Raw genomic sequence first — 17,259 nt, forward strand, 5'->3', positions numbered from 1 at the left:
CTGGAGTGCAGTGGCGCAATCTCAGCTCACTGCAAGCTCCACCTCCCAGGTTCATGCCATTCTCCTGCCTCAGCCTCCCGAGTAGCTGGGACTACAGGAGCCCGCCACCACGCCCAGCTAATATTTCTGTATTTTCAGTAGAAACAAGGTTTCACTGTGTTAGCTAGGACGGTCTCGATCTCCTGACCTCATGATCCACCACCTCAGCCTCCCAAAGTGCTGGGATTACAGGCGTGAGCCACCGCACCCCGCCTCTTTTTTTTTTTTTTTTCCTAGCTTTTCAGAAGATCCTGCATTTCTTATATTAATTAACAAACGATTTGAAACTTCTTTTGGCAAATGTTTACTCAGATTTGAGTTGGTAAATAATAGTAGATAACATTTATTGAGTGTTAACTCTGTGTGTGGCAATTTTCGTAAGTTAATCCTCACGGCAGCACCATGACATATGCACAGTTAGTATGCCCAATTTATGCATGAAGAAACTAAGGCACAGAGGGGTTAAGTAACTTGTCCAAGATTGCACAACCAATAAATGAGAGAGCTGAGACTTGAACACATGCAGCCTGGCTCATACTGCAGACCATTACACTACACTCCCTCTTGTGTGATATAAGGCATTGAACCATTTTTGTAAAAGGTGCTGTCTTTGCCCATCAGTATATAGATGATGGAAACATTTCCACATATTCACTTTTAGAATGCTGTCACTGTAGCATGAAATAGTTATTTTCCTCAACAAGCATTAAAGCACCACATTTATTGCAACAACTTAGAGTATGTGTTTATTTTTTCAAAAGTATCTGTCAAGCGGCATATTACTGATATGATAGCCATTTACCATCACAAAACAGGGCAGGTAATTTGGATCCCTTAGCTTGCTTTTTTTTTCTTTTCTTTTTTTCTCTCTGTTTTGAGGACAGGGTCTCGATCTGTTGCCGAGGCTGGAGTACAGTGGCATGATCATAGTTCACTGCAGCCTCTAACTCCTGGCCTCAAGCAATCCTCCCACCTCAGCCTCCCTAGTAACTGGGACTACAGGTGTGTTCCCACCATGCCCAGCTAATTTTTTATCTTTTATTTGCAGAGACGAGGTCTTGTTATGCTGCCCCAGCTGGTCTTGAACTGCTGGCCTCAAGTGATCCTCCCACCTCAGCCTCCCAAAGCACTGGGATTACAGGCACGCACCCCCCCACCCGGCCAGGATCACTTAGCTTTTCTAAAGAAAATTATATAGCTCATCTTTAAGCTTAAAACTCTTACATACTTTTGCCAAGAGAAAACCAACAAACCATTGTGTGGGTTGAAGTACTACAGTTTTGGTTTGGTTTGGTTTGGTTTGAGTTGGAGTCTTGCTCTGTCACCCAGGCTGGAGTGTAGTGGTGTGACCTCGGCTCACTGCAACCTCCACCTCCCAGGCTCAAGCAATTCTCCTGCCTCAGCCTCCCAAATAGCTGGGACTACAGGTACATGCCACTACACCCAGCTAATTTTTGTATTTTTCCTGGAGACAGAGTTTCACCATATTGGCCAGGCTGGTCTCAAACTCCTGACCTCAGGTGATCCACCTGCCTTGGCCTCCCAAAGTGCTGGGATTACAGGTGTGCGCCATGCCGTCCATCTCTGGCCACTTCTTGACAGGAAAAGAATTGCATCCAAATTCTGACCATTGGCTCATTTCAGACATTGTACTTTCAGCTCTAGCATTTAGTTTGCTTCTTTTTATATCTTCTTTTTCTCTCCTCCTTGCACTCCTATTTTTCTTAAAATCCTTGTGCACAGGCTCCCTCTCCCAGATCTCTTTTCCCTTCCTGTTCTGCCTCTCCTTCCCTGGGACCACACTGGCTTCTCACTATGCCTTGACCATGCCCTGTTCACAGCTACCACGGGACCTTTCACTGGGCGCTGCCTCCGACTGGGGTGAATCCTTGTGCTGCCTCGCGTTACCATCCAGATCTTCATCCCCACTCACTTCTTCAGAGGCCTTCCCTGTCCCCTTGTCTCTAGGACCCATTTCCCTCACTCCCTGTGCCTCTCCTCTCCATGCTCAGCAGCGCAAACGCTCCTCACTCACAGTGGGGCTGTGCCCCAGTCAACCCATCACAAGTGGAAAATATCATGAGTCAAAAATATATTCAATACCCCTAACCTACCAAACATCATAAGTTGAAAATACCATGAGTCAAAAATGCATTTAGGCCGGGTGCGGTGGCTCATGCCTGTAATCCCAGCGCTTGGGGAGGCCAAGGGGAGCAGATTGCTTGAGGCCGGGGGTTGAAGACCAGCCTGGGCAATGGGGTGTGAATCCCTGTCTATACTAAAAATACAAAACTATCCTGGCATGGTGGTGTGCGCCTGCAATCTCAGATACTTGGGAGGCTGAGGCAGGAGAATTGCTTGAACACGGGAGGCAGAGGATGCAGTGAGCCAAGATAGCACCACTGCACTCCAGCCTGGGTGACACAGTGAGACTCCGTCTCAAAGAAAAGAAAAAAAGAACTCCTTTTCCCGGTTTCTCCAGGAGCGCTCTTCCACTCATCTGGTCTCCTGCCTTGCGTTTGTCATTTACATGCATGGCTTATCTCTGCTATGAGGCTGAGCCTTTCCCAGAGCAGCTAGTTGGTTCAGTTGCTTAGGAAATATTTGTTAAATTAGTACTGAAAGAGATTTTCTTTGGCTGCTGGTTAAGAAAACAGAAGCTTTTTTTTTTTTTTTTTTTTTTTCTGAGACAGGGTCTCACTCTGTCCCTCAGGCTGGAGTGAGACCCTATCTCTTTAAAAAAAAAAAAAAAAAAGAAAGAAAGTCATAGCTCTCTGCAACCTCCACCTCCCAGGCTCAAGCAATCCTCCTACCTTAGCCTCCCAAGGAGCTGGGACTACAGGCGTGCACCACCATGCCCGGCTAATTTTTGTATTTTTTCCAGAGACAGGGTCTCACTTATGTTGTCCAGGCTGGCCTCAAACTCCTGGGCTCAAACAATGTTCCCTCCTTGGCCTCCCAAAGTGCTGAGATTACAGGTGTGAGCCACTGTGCCTGGCCAGTAAGCAGAAATCGTACTGAGAATTTTTCAAAGTCGTTTGCCTGGCGGGCTTCTTTCCTTCTTCTTTCCCTCCCTGGGTGAGATGCATCCACCCCATACATTGCAGAGCAGGCTCCGCCAGCCTCTGACTGTGATGGCTGGAATTAAGGAGATAATGTTGCGTGCACTTAGGAAAAGGTGCTGAATATGTACAGTATTGTTGTTTGTAATAATTATGTTCCTTGAGCCCTGTGTTGCATAACAAGCTATATAATACCTCCAAGATTGCTTTAGGAATTAAGTATCAGATGATTGTAAAACACTTTACAAGATTGTCGCATTGGGTGGGCGGAGCTGGCAGGAAAGCGTGTTGAATCGGAGGAGGAGGAGGCTGGGAAGACAGGGGTTACCGGATTTTGTGTGTTCCTGTTTTATATATGGGTGTGTCCTCTTCGCCTCCTCCAGACAATTCCCTAATTGAGCTGCTAAGATCGGAGGCATCTGACGTTCGCATAAGACCTGACAATCCTTGTGTGGGGTTTAAATGGCATTGGAAATCATTAACAAGACAAAAAGCTATGATTTCCGTAGATTAACACACAGGTTGGGTTTTGGCACGCCAAAATTCATTGTTTTGGTCTTTAGCCCAAACATGCTAGAGTCATTATATTGTCATGCAGTAATTAGCTGTTCCTTTAATACAAGTAATAAAAATTAAGCCTAAGAAGTTCTTTAGCAATGCCTCTTACATATCCCAAAACAATATTCAAATGCTGTAGGCATTTAGCCATTCAACTGTGCTGTAGTAAAGTTTGGAGTTTAATGCACAGAGTTGTTTGAACATTTAGCTCATCCTTTAGTCTGTGACCAGCTTTGCTACGTAGGCATTAACCTTTAATAGTGTCAGACTAAATATACATGCCATGATGAATGATTATGAGATTGCCTGAATTTTCATTTACAGTATAAGGCTCTGAAAATTGGTGTAAAGGTCTGGTTCCTCCTCACTTGATAATGTGCGTGTCATTTTCATATGTCACTGGATTCCTTGCTTAACCGCATGGGAGAAGCTATTTTTTTAATTCGAAGCAGATACAGTGGGGTCCTGGCCTTTTGAAAAGAATGAACTGGAAATGTTGACAGAACTTTTAGGGAGGGCAGGCAGTATACTAGGTTTGTTCTTTAAAGATATAATTTGCTGGCACTTGTGCTAGAAAGCCTACGTGAGCAACTCTTAATAGAATTTTATACGTGATCAAAGCTTCCTCTCTTTACCTCCTCTTCCCTGACCTCTATGTCAAGTTTAAATCGTGGTTCTGTACAAAGGAGGCTGTGAACGGGCTGTTCACTTTTTTGAAACCATTTGCCCAGCACAAGGTCGTGAAGGTGGGGAAGAGGGGCAGGCTGAGAAGGTGAAGGTATCCAGAGAAGTTATGGAAATTTTTTTTACAAACAGCACCTGGAATCTTTTCAGGAATTCCGTTTTTTTGTGTTATCACGACTCCTGCTTACAAAGAACCATCTCCCCAAGATAGCATTTTTTTTTTCCCAAGACAGGATTTCGCTCTGTTGCCCGGGCTGGAGTGCGGTGGCTCAATCACAGCTCAATGCAACCTCGACCTCAAGGGCTCAAGGAATTCTCATGCCTTAAGCCCCCCAGTAGCTGGGACTACAGGGGTACGCCACCATGCCTGGCTAGTTTTTTGGTTTGTGTTTTTGTTTTGTAGAGACAGGCTTTCACCATGTTGCCCAGGCTGGTCTCGAACTCCTGAGCTCAAGCAATCCGGCCACCCTCGGCCTCCCAAAGTGCTGGGATTACAGGCATGAGCCACTGCAGCTGGCCTCCAAAATAGCTTTTGGAGTCAAATTTAACATAAATATTTTGATGCTGATTAAAATAATAATGAAAAGCCATGCACCAGAAAGAGATGCAATTATAGGCTGTGTATACGTGCAGAGTAAGTGCCCAGCAGCCAGGGATTCTGCATGATGGACTGTGTTGCTGTGAAACCCCAGCACCCGGGATCTGCTGACGTTGAGCCCAACATATCCCAGCGCCTGCCTTTTGTAAACTCTGCAAAGACGCTGGCATCCTAAAGAGTCCCTGGCTCCCGCCGGATACGTTAACCGAGGCATGGTAGACCTGGCCCTCGATTCCAGGAACCTAGGGTGGTCTGAAAAATTAATGACTCTGGCATTTGAAAATTAAGTGAGCTCTTGAATATATACTCTTGTTGATCCGCTGGGCATGGTGTTTGGCATTCTTCGACTGGAGACTAAATCTCTGCAGCCATCTCACAAGTGACGCTGGCGCCCATACCAGAAATATATTCAATAATCTTTCTAAGCCCTGTGGATTTGGGTATTCTTCCACTCTGACGGAGCCTGAGAATTCCAAAGGAAGTATGCCCCAGGTACCCAGCAGGCGGAATATAATTGCCTCTTAGGCAGCAGAAAGAAAACTAAAGATCACATTGATGCGGAAGAACATTTAAGGTCTCTCTATCCTGTGTTGAATTTACAGTAAAGGCGAGAGCCGTGAGTTTGTACTGTAAATTCCAGGTCTGTGACTTCTGACTTTGGATTAAAATCCAGTTTTCTGGAAGTGAATCTGATGGCAGATATGACCTTGAATTGGCCGCAAGACCCCAGCGCTGGCCTGGCTGCCGTGCAGCGCGCGCTGCTCTGCGCTTTGTTATCATCAGGAGTGTGGTGGCCTCCTGGCCAGCTGGTCTACGACAGGGCCATGCCGGGTCACCAGCTGTGCCTCTGCAGGGGTCTCCAGCCTTGGGACCTGCGGCCACTAACCCCTGACTCTTCTGAACACGCTTCATTAGTGAAGGAGGATCGTAATGGAAAGTGGTCATGTCGTGAAATGGGGTGGCTTCTTACAAAGCCTAAGTGTTTCTTTCCTCTGCTTCACCTCTGCTTCATTCTTTACCTTGTTGTAAAGAATGGTCACTCAGGGCCGGGTGGGGTGGCTCACGCCTGTAATCCTTTGGGAGGCTGAGGCGGTCAGATCCCTTGAGTCCAGTTTGAGACCGGCCTAGGCAACATAGGAAGACCCTATCTTTACCAAAAAATACAAAAATTAGCCCAGCGTGCTTGTGCATGCCTGTAGTCCCAGCTACTTGGGAGGCTGAGGTGGGAGGATTGCTTGAGCCCAGGAGGTGGAGGCTGCAGTGAGCCATGATCATGCCACTGCACTCCAGCCTGGGCGACAGAGTGAGACCCTGTCTTAAACAAACAAACAAAAAAGCATGATCACTTGGAGTTAACAGACTTAGGTGTGCATTCTCCATGCCAACCAACTAGCTGGGTGACCTCAGTTGAGTCACTCTGCTTCCCTGGGCTTTAGTTTCTGAGGCCTCTTTCTCGAGATTGTTGTAAGGCTCAAAAGACACAATCTCCATAAAGTGTCCCGTGAACTGTGTGGCGTTCTCAGGCATCAGGTGTCACTTCCAGCCTCATAATCACTGGACCCTTAAACATCCCGGCACCTGTCCACGGACTTGTCCGTCCTCCACGTGCAGCTCCGGGGATGTGATTGACCTCCTGGGGCTGCTACCTGGTGTAATTCTCTACTTATCTGATCAAAGAATGAAAATCATGAAAGTGTCACACCAGGCAGGAGTAATCGGCAAATACCAGTAAGTCTCATGGCTATTGCCACCCCATTTTCACACCTCGAGGACCCCGGGCTGGATCCATCCTTTGTGAAGCACTGGAGAATTCTCCCACCCAGCAAGGGGGCTGGCTGCAGGGGCATGACTGTGGCCTCTGGGGAGCCCCCAGAGCTCATGTCCCAGGAGCCCCACTCTGAGCCTGTGTACCGCCGTGGAGGGGGCCTGTTTGCGGGCAGAGTGGGGTGATGGCTGTTTTCCTGTTGTGCAGATCCCGTACCAGCTTTGGATCTCGGACAGCAACTCCAGCTCAAAGTGCAGCGCCTGCACGATATTGAAACAGAGAACCAGAAACTTAGGGAAACTCTGGAAGAATACAACAAGGAATTTGCTGAAGTGAAAAATCAAGGTTGGTGGAAAATGCGTTCTTTGCTTTTTCTTCTCTTCTTTTTTTTTTTCTCTTCTTTTTATTTTAATTGGCTTTTCCCATACTTTTGAGACCAGCTCTCCTTGTAATATACACGTCATAAAGTCAGGGTGGGGCAGGAATCTGAGTCGTTAAAGAGAGATGATAATCATGCTGAGCTATTTCGAAGTAAAACTTTTCCTCTGCACAACAAGGACGTAAGATTTTATTGCCCTCTGATGAGACCGATCAGGATTCTTTGAAAATTCTTCCTGTATCATTACGTGATTGGGTCTGCCTCTTGAAAGGCCCATGCATTGCCTCCAGGCGACACCTGTCAGAGAGCCAGCTCATGATCAAAGGGTCACACACAGTAAGTCATTTAATAATTGCTGCGGATACATTAAGGCTTCAGACACATCTTAAAGGCTGCATGCTTAAGCCCCGCTGTTGCCTTGTCAGTATCGCCTATTCATTAGGAATTTAATGAAAGAAAACAACCTCTTGGTGTGTTTGCCCAGCCGTCAACAAGACAGAGAGGGCAAAGGTTGCCTGGCTTTTCCCGTCAGGGAAGAACAAAGGAATCTCTCCTTTACCTAAAATCCAGAGGCACTCAGGATCCGGGAGCCTGTTGGCTTCCTTGGCTTGAAGGAAAATCACAGCCCCCGTCTGACAGCAGCAGCAGCAGGCTTTTCAGCCAGCTCCAAAGAATAATTCGGCCAGTTTGTTTTGGTTTGGGAATGTGAGTACGGAATTAAATTGAAAGGGGAGGCTGCCCATTCCTAGTGGCCTTCCATTGACCATTTGTAGAGACCTCAATAAAGAGTTAATTGGGGCCACGTGCGGTGGCTCACACCTGTAATCCCAGCGCTTTGAGAGGCCAAGGTGGGAGGACTGCTTGAGGCCAGAAGTTCGAGACCAGCCTCGGAAACGTAGCAATACTCTGTCTCTACAGAACATCAAAAATTAGCTGGGCATGGTGGTGCACACCCGTGGTCCCAGCCACTCAAGAGGCTGAGGCGGGAGGATCGCTTGAACCCAGGAGGTCAAGCCTGCAGTGAGCCATGATTGTGACACTGCACTCAGTCTGAGTGACAGAGCAAGATCCAGTCTTTAACAACAACAGAAAAAGTTAATTGGCAAAGACTTTTTTTTTTTTTGAGATGGAGTCTCGCTCTGTCGCCCAGGCTGGAGTGCAGTGCACGATCTCAGCTCACTGCAAGCTCTGCCTCCCGGGTTCACGCCATTCTCCTGCCTCAGCCTCCCGAATAGCTGGGACTACAGGAGCCTGCCACCACGCCCAGCTAATTTTTTTTTTTTTTTTTTTTTTTTTTTTTTTTAGTAGAGACGGGATTTCACCGTGTTAGCCAGGATGGTCTTGATCTCCTGACCTCATGATCCACCCCCCTCAGCCTCCCAAAGTGCTGGGATTACAGGCGTGAGCCACCACACCCGGCCAATTGGCAAAGACTTTCTAAAAGTGTCCTTTGGCTTTAAAAACACTGCAGATAGACCAGGGAAGAATTGTCCATGGGAATGATCCAGAAAGCATCTGTGATGATGTGTGAAGAGCCAGAGGTAGAGGCATGGGCTGTGAGGGCGGCGGTGCCTAAGACCTCCGAGCACACCTCCCTGTAGTATGGGCATGGGGGTACTCAAGCCCTCAGGCCAGCATAGCTTCCTTGCTGAAATTTGGGGGCACGAGGTGACAGGCAGTTGGGGAAGCCAGACCCCGCTTCTTTCTGGCTTTGCAGAGAGTGGTGAGCCTTTAGGACTAGAAGGGACAACTCTGTCCTGCTAGAGAGCGAGGCATTGGGCTTACTAGGGCTGGAACTGCTGTGAGGGAAGGTATTACCTTCCCTTGTAGGAAGCATTTCTTGCCAGAATCACGCCAGTATTGCAGTAAAAGGTAACCTGCAAATCTGCACGTTGAGTTTTCATAGATACGCTACCCTAAAGGGGAGTATCCTGGTTTTTTTTTTTTTTTCTCTTCATTGTCCTCTGGTATCTAATTTTGATAGATCCTCTCTCTGGTTTGTTTGGTGAGTGTTTTTTATTTATTTATTTATTTATTTTAGATTCAGGGTCTTGCCCTGTCACCCAGGCTGGAGTGCAGTTGCATGATCATAGCTCACTGCAACAACCTTGACCTCCTGGACTCAAGCAGTCCTCCTGCCTCAGCCTCCTGAGTAGCTGGGACTACAGGCATGTGTACCACCGTGCCCAGCCTCTTTCTGGCTTATTTTATTTTTTTGAGTTTGCTTTTGTTTTGTTGGAGGGTGGTGCAGGTGGGGCCTGGTGGGCTGTGCAGGATTGTCCTTCCCTTCTCCTTCTATCACTGGTGCCTAAATTACCAGCTTCCCAGTGGCCAGGGCTTTGCACAGGGGCTGACCAGGAGCCAAGCTGGGTGTGGATGTTCTCTCCCCAAAGATCTCATCCACACTCAGGAGTGGCTTTTCACAATGAGTTATAGAGCCCAAGATTTAAGAACAGCTCCAGGCCAGGTGCAGCGACTCACGCCTATAATCCCAGCACTTAAGGAGGCCAAGGTGGGCAGATCACTTGAGGTCATGAGTTCGAGACCAGCCTGGCCAACATGACGAAACCCCATCTATACTAAAAATACAAAAATTACAGGCATGGTTGGGCACGCCTGTAATCCCAGCTACTCAGAAGACTGAGGTGGAAGAATCACTTGAACCTGGGAGGTGGAGGTTGCAGTGAGCTAAGATCACACCACTGTACTCCAGTCTGGGCAACAGAGCGAGACTCCATCTCTAAAACAGAATGGCTCTGGAGGCAGACAGACAGACAGACAGACCTGGTTTGAGTCCTTTTATTGCTACCACCTAGCTATGTGACCTTGGGCAAATTATCTCACTTTGCTAAAAGCCTCTTTCTCTTGGGAGGCAATTCTGATACTTACCAGGTAGGGTTGGTGTGAGATTAAATATGCATATACACACAGCATTTGGCACTCAGTAGTACCTGCTACTTATTCAGCAGTGTGGTTTTTGAAAGAAATTTACCCCCCTTTATTTGGATAACAAGTTTTCCCAAGCTCCAGAAAAATGTCATTTCCTCTCCCCCACTTCCAAGAATAAAAGTGATTATAATTTGGGAAGGTGGGCGGTGCACATCACTTCTTGTAATTATCACAGCAGTAGTGTAAATGATTAAAAAGTTAGAGCAGGGGCCAGCACAATGGCTCATGCCTATAATCCCAGCACTTTGGGAGACCAAGTCGGGAGGATCTCCTGAGGCCAGGAGTTCGAGACCAGCCTGGACAACATAACAAGACCTATCTCTTAAAACAAGAAAAAAAAAAAGATGGTGTGAGTCCATTGTGTGTTGCTGTAAAGAAATACCTTAGGCTGGGTAATTGATGAAGAAAAGAGGTTTATTTGCCTCATGGTTCTGCAGGCTGTATGAGCACGATGCCAGCCTCTGCCCAGCTTCTGAGGGTCCTCAGGAAGCTTTTACTCATGGCAGAAGGTGAAAGAGGATCAGGCATGCCACAGGACAAGAGAGGTGGGGGCATCCCAGACGTCTTAACAACCAAATCTCAGTGACTCATCATCAGAGAGAGGCCACCAAGCCATTCATGAGGGATTCGCCCCCATGACCCAGACACCTCCCACTTGGCCCCACTTCCAACATTGGAGATCAGATTTCAACCTGAGATTTGGAGGAGACAAACATCTAAACTATATCAGGTACATAATAAAAGTTAGAGCAAAGAGGGAACTTCTGCCTCATGGGCCACAGCCCCACCCACCCCGCAATGATGAGTAAATGGAGGCCCCAGGTAATGCCAAGCCCTTTAGATTCCTCTCTGTTATGCTGGCCCCGTCCTCCCCTACACATGCCTGGGAGGCCTGCTGAGACACCCAGCATCTGCCCGGGATACAGCCTGGGCCAGAAGGCCAGAGGCGCTAGGATAAAGTGGCCTCTGGCTGAGGTTGGGCTGGTCCGTGAGCACTCACCCGGGTCCAGGGGGTGGCAAAGAGACCTCATCAGGCACAGCACACTGTCGAGGTCACACACTGTGATGTGTCACTGAGGAGCCCCACTGGAGCAAGCGTTAGGGTCCAAGTGCTGTACAGCCCCTTCCAGTCGGTCCTTAATGGCAAAAATGAGGCCAGGCGTGGTGGCTCATGCCTGTAATCCCAGCACTTTAGGAGGCCGAAGTGAGCAGATCATTTGAGGTCAGGAGTTCGAGACCAGCCTCGCCAACATGGTGAAACCCCGTCTCTACTTAAAAAATACAAGAATTAGCCAGGTGTGATGGCACAAGCCTGTAATCCCAGCTATTCGGGAGACTGAGGCACGAGAATTGTGTGAACCTGGGAGGCAGAGGTTGCAGTGGGCCGAGATTGTGCCACTGCACTCCAGCCTGGGTGACAGAGCGAGTATCTGTCTCAATAAAAAAAAAAAAAGGCAAAAATGCTGTATGTTTACACGAGAGTGTAGACCATTGACGTAGCAGAGCAGTTCAGGCTTTTTCAGAGCTGACCTGTCTGGAGTCCATTCTGGAAGTGTCCAGCTCTTGCCTCACTTTGGCCTCGTCCGTATGGCTTGAGAGAGACATATCACCAACCACTGTGTGCACAGAGCATTTCTTCCAGGACCTGAACAGCCAAACCAAAAGGCGGAAAGTTGCCCAGTCCCCTCTCCTGTGCCCTGATGGGATCGTTGGTGGAATTCCACCTCTCTACGGAAAGCACTCTGGGACACACCTCATGAAAAAGGCCAACCTCTTCTCTTAACAAAAGAGCCTTTCACACAAAAATTAGCCAGGTGTGGTGCGCGCCTATAATCCCAGCTACTCGGGAGGCTGAGGCAGGAGAATTGCTTGAACCCAGGAAGCAGAGGTTACAGTGAGCCAAGACTGCACCACTGCATGTCAGTCTGGGCCACTGAGCGAGACTCCGCCTCAAAAAAAAAAAAAAAAAAAAAAGCCTTTAGCTTGTATGCACTAAGCCGCGTGGGTGTTAATCGCCCAGGTGTTTTGCTCCTGCTCTGGCCAGCGCATGTCTGTGCAGCTCAGGGAGCAGGAATGGATGTGAGTTACACACCTGGCAGGTGCCCTTGCTGCACCAGAGGGAGCTCCATTGCCACAAGCCCTGTCTGGGCTTCCCCCAGCTCTGCCCGGCCTCGGCTCCTTCAGTCATTCATGCCACAGTGCTTTCCTGAGCACGCGTCTGTTTGCCAGCGCTGGGAACACAAAGAAAATGAGCCTCGCCTGCTAAGAGGTAGATCTGTAGCAGCGGGCGACAATTCCTAAGAGCTCCCCTCTCCTGGGGGCTGGGGCCACAGTGCTTTTCCACAAAGCATCCAGCATGCGGAGTGGCATAGGCGTATCTGGAGGAGGGCGCAGGTGGAGTTGTCCTGCCCCAGAGCCACCCACACACAAAGCATCCAGCATGCGGAGTGGCATAGGCGTATCTGGAGGAGGGCGCAGGTGGAGTTGTCCTGCCCCAGAGCCACCCACACACAAAGCATCCAGCATGCGGAGTGGCATAGGCATATCTGGAGGAGGGCGCAGGTGGAGTTGTCCTGCCCCAGAGCCACCCACAGGTCTGTTCCATTCATCAAATCCGCTTTGATGTTCCCCATTTGGGCAGTTGAGGTGATGTCTGTGAACCTGCTGTTGGTGGTACCAGAGCCGTCTGGACCTGCACTTTCCCAAGACAGCCCTGCCTCCCAAGGGGCCCCTCGCTGCCCCACATCCTTGGTGCTCACACCTCACTCTAGGACTCCTCCAGGCCACATGCCAGTCACCAGAGCATCTTCCCCCAGGCTACGGCACCCTCTGCTCTGCACACAGCCCATGACCACCAGAGTGGTGGGCACTCCAGGGTGGGTCCCTTCCAGCCCAGTCCCTCCATGCTTTATCCACCTAGCACCACATGTTTCTTGTCACTTGTGAACCAGCAGAGCTGCAGGGCCAGGCCTGCTTGCTTGCTTCCTTTCTTCCTTTTCTGTCTCCCTCTCTTTCTTTTGCTCTCCGTTTCTCTCTCTCTCTCTCTCTCTCACTCACTCATTCACTCACTCACACTCTGTCACCCAGGTTGGAGTACAGTGGCGCAATCATAGCTCACTGCAGCTTCAAACTCCTGCGTTCAAGACATCCTTCCACCTCAGCCTCCCAAGTCCCTAAGCTGGGACTGCAGGTGTGCGCTACCACGTCCAGCTAATTCTTGCCCTTTTTGTAGAGGCGGGGCTCGCTATGTTTCTGGGGTTGGTGTCAAACTCCTGGGCTCAAGGGATCCTCTCACCTCGGCCTCCTAAAGTTCTGGGATTACAGATGTGAGCCACTGTGCTTGGCCTGTAGACTTTCGTCTTTTTTTTTTTTTAATTTATTTGTAATTTGTGTGGGTACATAGTAGGTGTCTATATTTGTAGGCTACATGAGACGTTTTGATACAGGCATGCAATGTGAAACATCACATCATAGAGAATGGGGTACCGTAGACTTTCTTGACTCCACTTCGATTGCTTCTTCCAAAATGCACACACTATTATGAACTATTTTTTTTCTGAGAAAGTACTTAAACCCACCTAAAACTTTATTAATCATCCCTCAGTTACAGGACTAATTTAAGACTCATCAATAAGATGATATGATATTTTACCATTGATTTCCACCTCCCCCCACCCTTTTTTTTCTTTGACTGGTACTACAGAAACCAAAGCTCTTCTTTTCAGCAAAATCCATTGATCCTCCTCAGCCTAAACGTTTAAAGTTCAATTTAACATTTAGGGAGTAAAAGGTCTCCGAAGGGACTCATAACCATTGATTTTGTGTCAGAGTTGAAGAGCTAAGGTTTAAAACACACCGATCCTACCAGGTTATGAGAGCCTTGTACCTACAGCCATATGGAATTGTGTGCTTCTCTTACTGTAGGTTTTTTTTTTTTTTTTCTTTTCTGCAGAGGTTACGATAAAAGCACTTAAAGAGAAAATCCGAGAATATGAACAGACACTGAAGAACCAAGCCGAAACCATAGCTCTTGAGAAGGAACAGAAGTTACAGAATGACTTTGCAGAAAAGGAGAGGTGAGCATGACTTCCAGGCACACACAGACTGACATAGCATTTGCCCCTGAACTTCACATCATCAGACATGTTGATAAATGGATCTGCAAAATAAGCCCAGGTTGTAACCCCAAATCTATAAGGGGCAAAATGTTTCAAAAATGATATTCTGGCTGGGTGTGGTGGCTCACGCCTGTAATCTCAGCACTTTGGGAGGCCGTGGTGGGTGGATCATGAGGTCAGGAGTTCGAGACCAGCAAGACCAACATGGTGAAACCCCGTCTCTACTAAAAAATACAAAAAAAAATTAGCCGGGCATGGTGGCGCGCATCTGTAATCCCAGCTACTTAGGCTGAGGCAGGAGACTCACTTGAACCCAGGAGGCAGAGGTTGCAGTGAGCCGAGATCGCGCCACTGCACTCCAGCCTGGGCAACAGAGTGAGACTCCATCTCCAAAAAAAGATATTCTACATTTGTGAGGTTTCCTTGAGCGAAATGCATCTGTCTTTCCCAATCGGTGGATGGTGTCAGGCAGCCAGTGGGCCCGAGACTATCCAAGCCGTGCAGGTGCAGAGGTGAAGCTCAAGGCATGAGTCGTTAGCAAGGTGGCACCTGGCAGCTGGACCTGGGCTGAGACCAGAGAGGAAAGCCCATTTCCCAGTGTGTGTCCTCTGGGGACAAGCCCTGGGCTAGTGCTAAACTCTTTCTGCCTTCTCAAGCCAATTGATATTTAATATTACACACACACACACACAGACTCTCTGATGTATTTAATATTACACGCGCACACACACAATCTCAGTGGGTTTTTTGGTATTGCCTCTTTCATTACCTCACATATCAGGGAGTTAGTATCAGTAAAATATGTTAATGCCCTATGTAACTGATGTGAGTTTTAGATTTCTAATGACTTACATTACCAAAAACGTTTCCCACAAATAATGAGTTGGTTTTCCCCTAGTGTGATGAGTTAATGAAAGTTAGATTCCTTGTAACAACAATAAGGACTATTGAGCTTACGGATCCCAACCGTATAGATCTTTTTTTTTTTTTTTTTTAAGACAGAGTTTCACTCTCATTGCCCAGACTGGAGTGCAATGGCGCAATCTCGGCTCACTGCAACCTCCGCCTCCTGGGTTCAAGTGATTCTCCTGCCTCAGCCTCCCAAGAAGCTGGGATTACAGGCATGCGCCACCACGCCTGGCTAACTTTTGTATTTTTAGTAGAGTCGGGGTTTCACCATGTTGGCCAGGCTGGTCTTGAACTCCTGACCTCAGGTGATCCACCCACCTCAGCCTTTCAAAGTGCTGAGATTACAGGTGTGAGCCACCACGGCTGGCCTAGATTGGATTTTTTTAAACTCATGGGTTAAATTAAGGTATTAAGTTTTATACCCGCTCCCATCAAGTAAAAGAAAAGCAAAAAAGGGAAAAAAAAGATACTGAATTTTAACTCTAGTATGAAGAAATGTATGTATCCATCAACAGGAAGCACTAAATTTATGACTACAGGTTAGGGGCCAAGTGGGACTGTGTTGTGGCTGGTGTGGGATTTTGTTGTTTTATTTTCAGTTGACTTCCTATGCTGAATACTTGGTGAACTTTTCTTTTTTCTTTTTTTTTTTTTTTTTTGAGATGGAGTCTCACTCTGTCACCCAGGCTTGAGTGCAGTGTCGCAATCTTGGCTCACTGCAACCTCCGCCTCCCAGGTTCAAGTGATTCTCCTGCCTCAGCCTCCCGAGAAGCTGGGACTACAGGTGTGCACGCCACCACGCCCAGCTAATTTTTGTATTTTTAGTAGAGACGGGGTTTCACTATGTCGGCCAGGATGGTCTCGATCTCTTGACCTTGTGATCTGCCCGCCTCGGCCTCCCAAAGTGCTGGGATTACAGGCGTGAGCCACCGCACCCGGCCCTTGGTGAATTTTTCTAAGGTGGGCTCTGTAACAATATCATTGGGTTAGGAGGTGGGGCTTAGACACTGGACCAAATTGAAGACTAGCTAAAACAGGGCCTGGAGAGAAGCAGCTTTCTATAAAACATGCCCACCAGTGTGCCACATCAGTTTACCATTGCCTTGGCAACACCCAGGAGTTACCACCCCTTTCCACAGCAATGATCTCACAGCCCAAAAGGTACTACCCATTCTCTAGAAATTTCTGTATAAACTGCCTCTTAATCCGAGTACAGATTATGAGTACAAAATATGAGTACAAAATTGTCCTCAGCTGCTACTGGCAGCACACGGCCTATGGGGCAGTCCTACCTCACGAGACCAGTCACAGAGCTGTAACGCTGCCACCTCCATAAAGCTGCCTTCTTCAGCCCTACCACCAGCTCGCCTTTGAATTCCCTCCTGGCTGAAGCCCAGAGCCCTTGCCAGCTAAGCCCTCCTTTGGGGCTCGCCTGCCCTGCAGCATCATGAAGGCCTCTGAGGAATGCCATTAAGCTGACTTCATTCAAAAAGAAAACTGGCTGGGCATAGTGGCTCACATCTGTAATCCCAGCACTTTGAGAGACTGAGGCAGGAGGATCCCTTGAACTCAGGAGTTCGAGACCAGCCTGGGCAATATAGAGATATGCCATCTCTATGGCATGAATGAATGAATGAATGAGCCATGCATGTCAGCATGTGCCTATAGTCTCAGCTACTTGGGAGGCTGAGGCAGGAGGATTACTTGAGGTCAGGAGTTCCAGGCTGCAGTGAGCTATGATCAGGCCACTGCAATCCAACATGGGTAACAGAGCGAGACCTTGTCTCAAAAAAGAAAAGAAAAGAGGCTGGGCGCAGTGGCTCACACCTGTAATCCCAGCACTTTGGGAGGGTGAGGTGGGTGGATCACTTGAGGTCAGGAGTTCAAGACCAGCCTGACCAACATGGTGAAACCCCATCTCTACTGAAAAAATACAAAATAAGCCAGGCGTGGTGGCACATGCCTGTAATCCCAGCTACTCGGGAGGCTGAGGCAGGAGAATGGCTTGAACCCAGGAAGCAAAGGTTTGCAGTAAGCCGAGATCACACCATTGCATTCCAGCCTGGACAACAAGAGCAAAACTCTGTCTCCAAATAAAAATGAAATAAAAGAGAACTGCCAGCTCCCGCCCACCCGGGGCCCTCCCTGCATCAGAACTTGGCCATAGGCTTTCAGTACATTCTCTCACTAATTGCCCA

At 48.2% G+C, this 17,259-nt stretch overlaps 1 protein-coding gene across 12 annotated transcripts in view; it reads left to right on the forward strand.

Annotated features, from left to right (window-relative positions):
- CUX1 (cut like homeobox 1) overlaps nucleotides 1-17,259 on the forward strand; it is a 468,245-nt gene that overhangs the window by 274,031 nt on the left and 176,955 nt on the right. For all 12 annotated transcript variants that reach the window (XM_054656168.2, XM_054656169.2, XM_003949225.6 and 9 more), the window contains exons 5-6: nucleotides 6,914-7,051; nucleotides 13,987-14,110. In XM_054656168.2, the coding sequence (XP_054512143.1) occupies nucleotides 6,914-7,051; nucleotides 13,987-14,110 (262 nt within the window). The remainder of the gene's footprint in view (nucleotides 1-6,913; nucleotides 7,052-13,986; nucleotides 14,111-17,259) is intronic.

Source organism: Pan troglodytes, chromosome 6 (genome assembly GCF_028858775.2).
Source record: "Pan troglodytes isolate AG18354 chromosome 6, NHGRI_mPanTro3-v2.0_pri, whole genome shotgun sequence".
NCBI lineage: Eukaryota > Metazoa > Chordata > Mammalia > Primates > Hominidae > Pan > Pan troglodytes.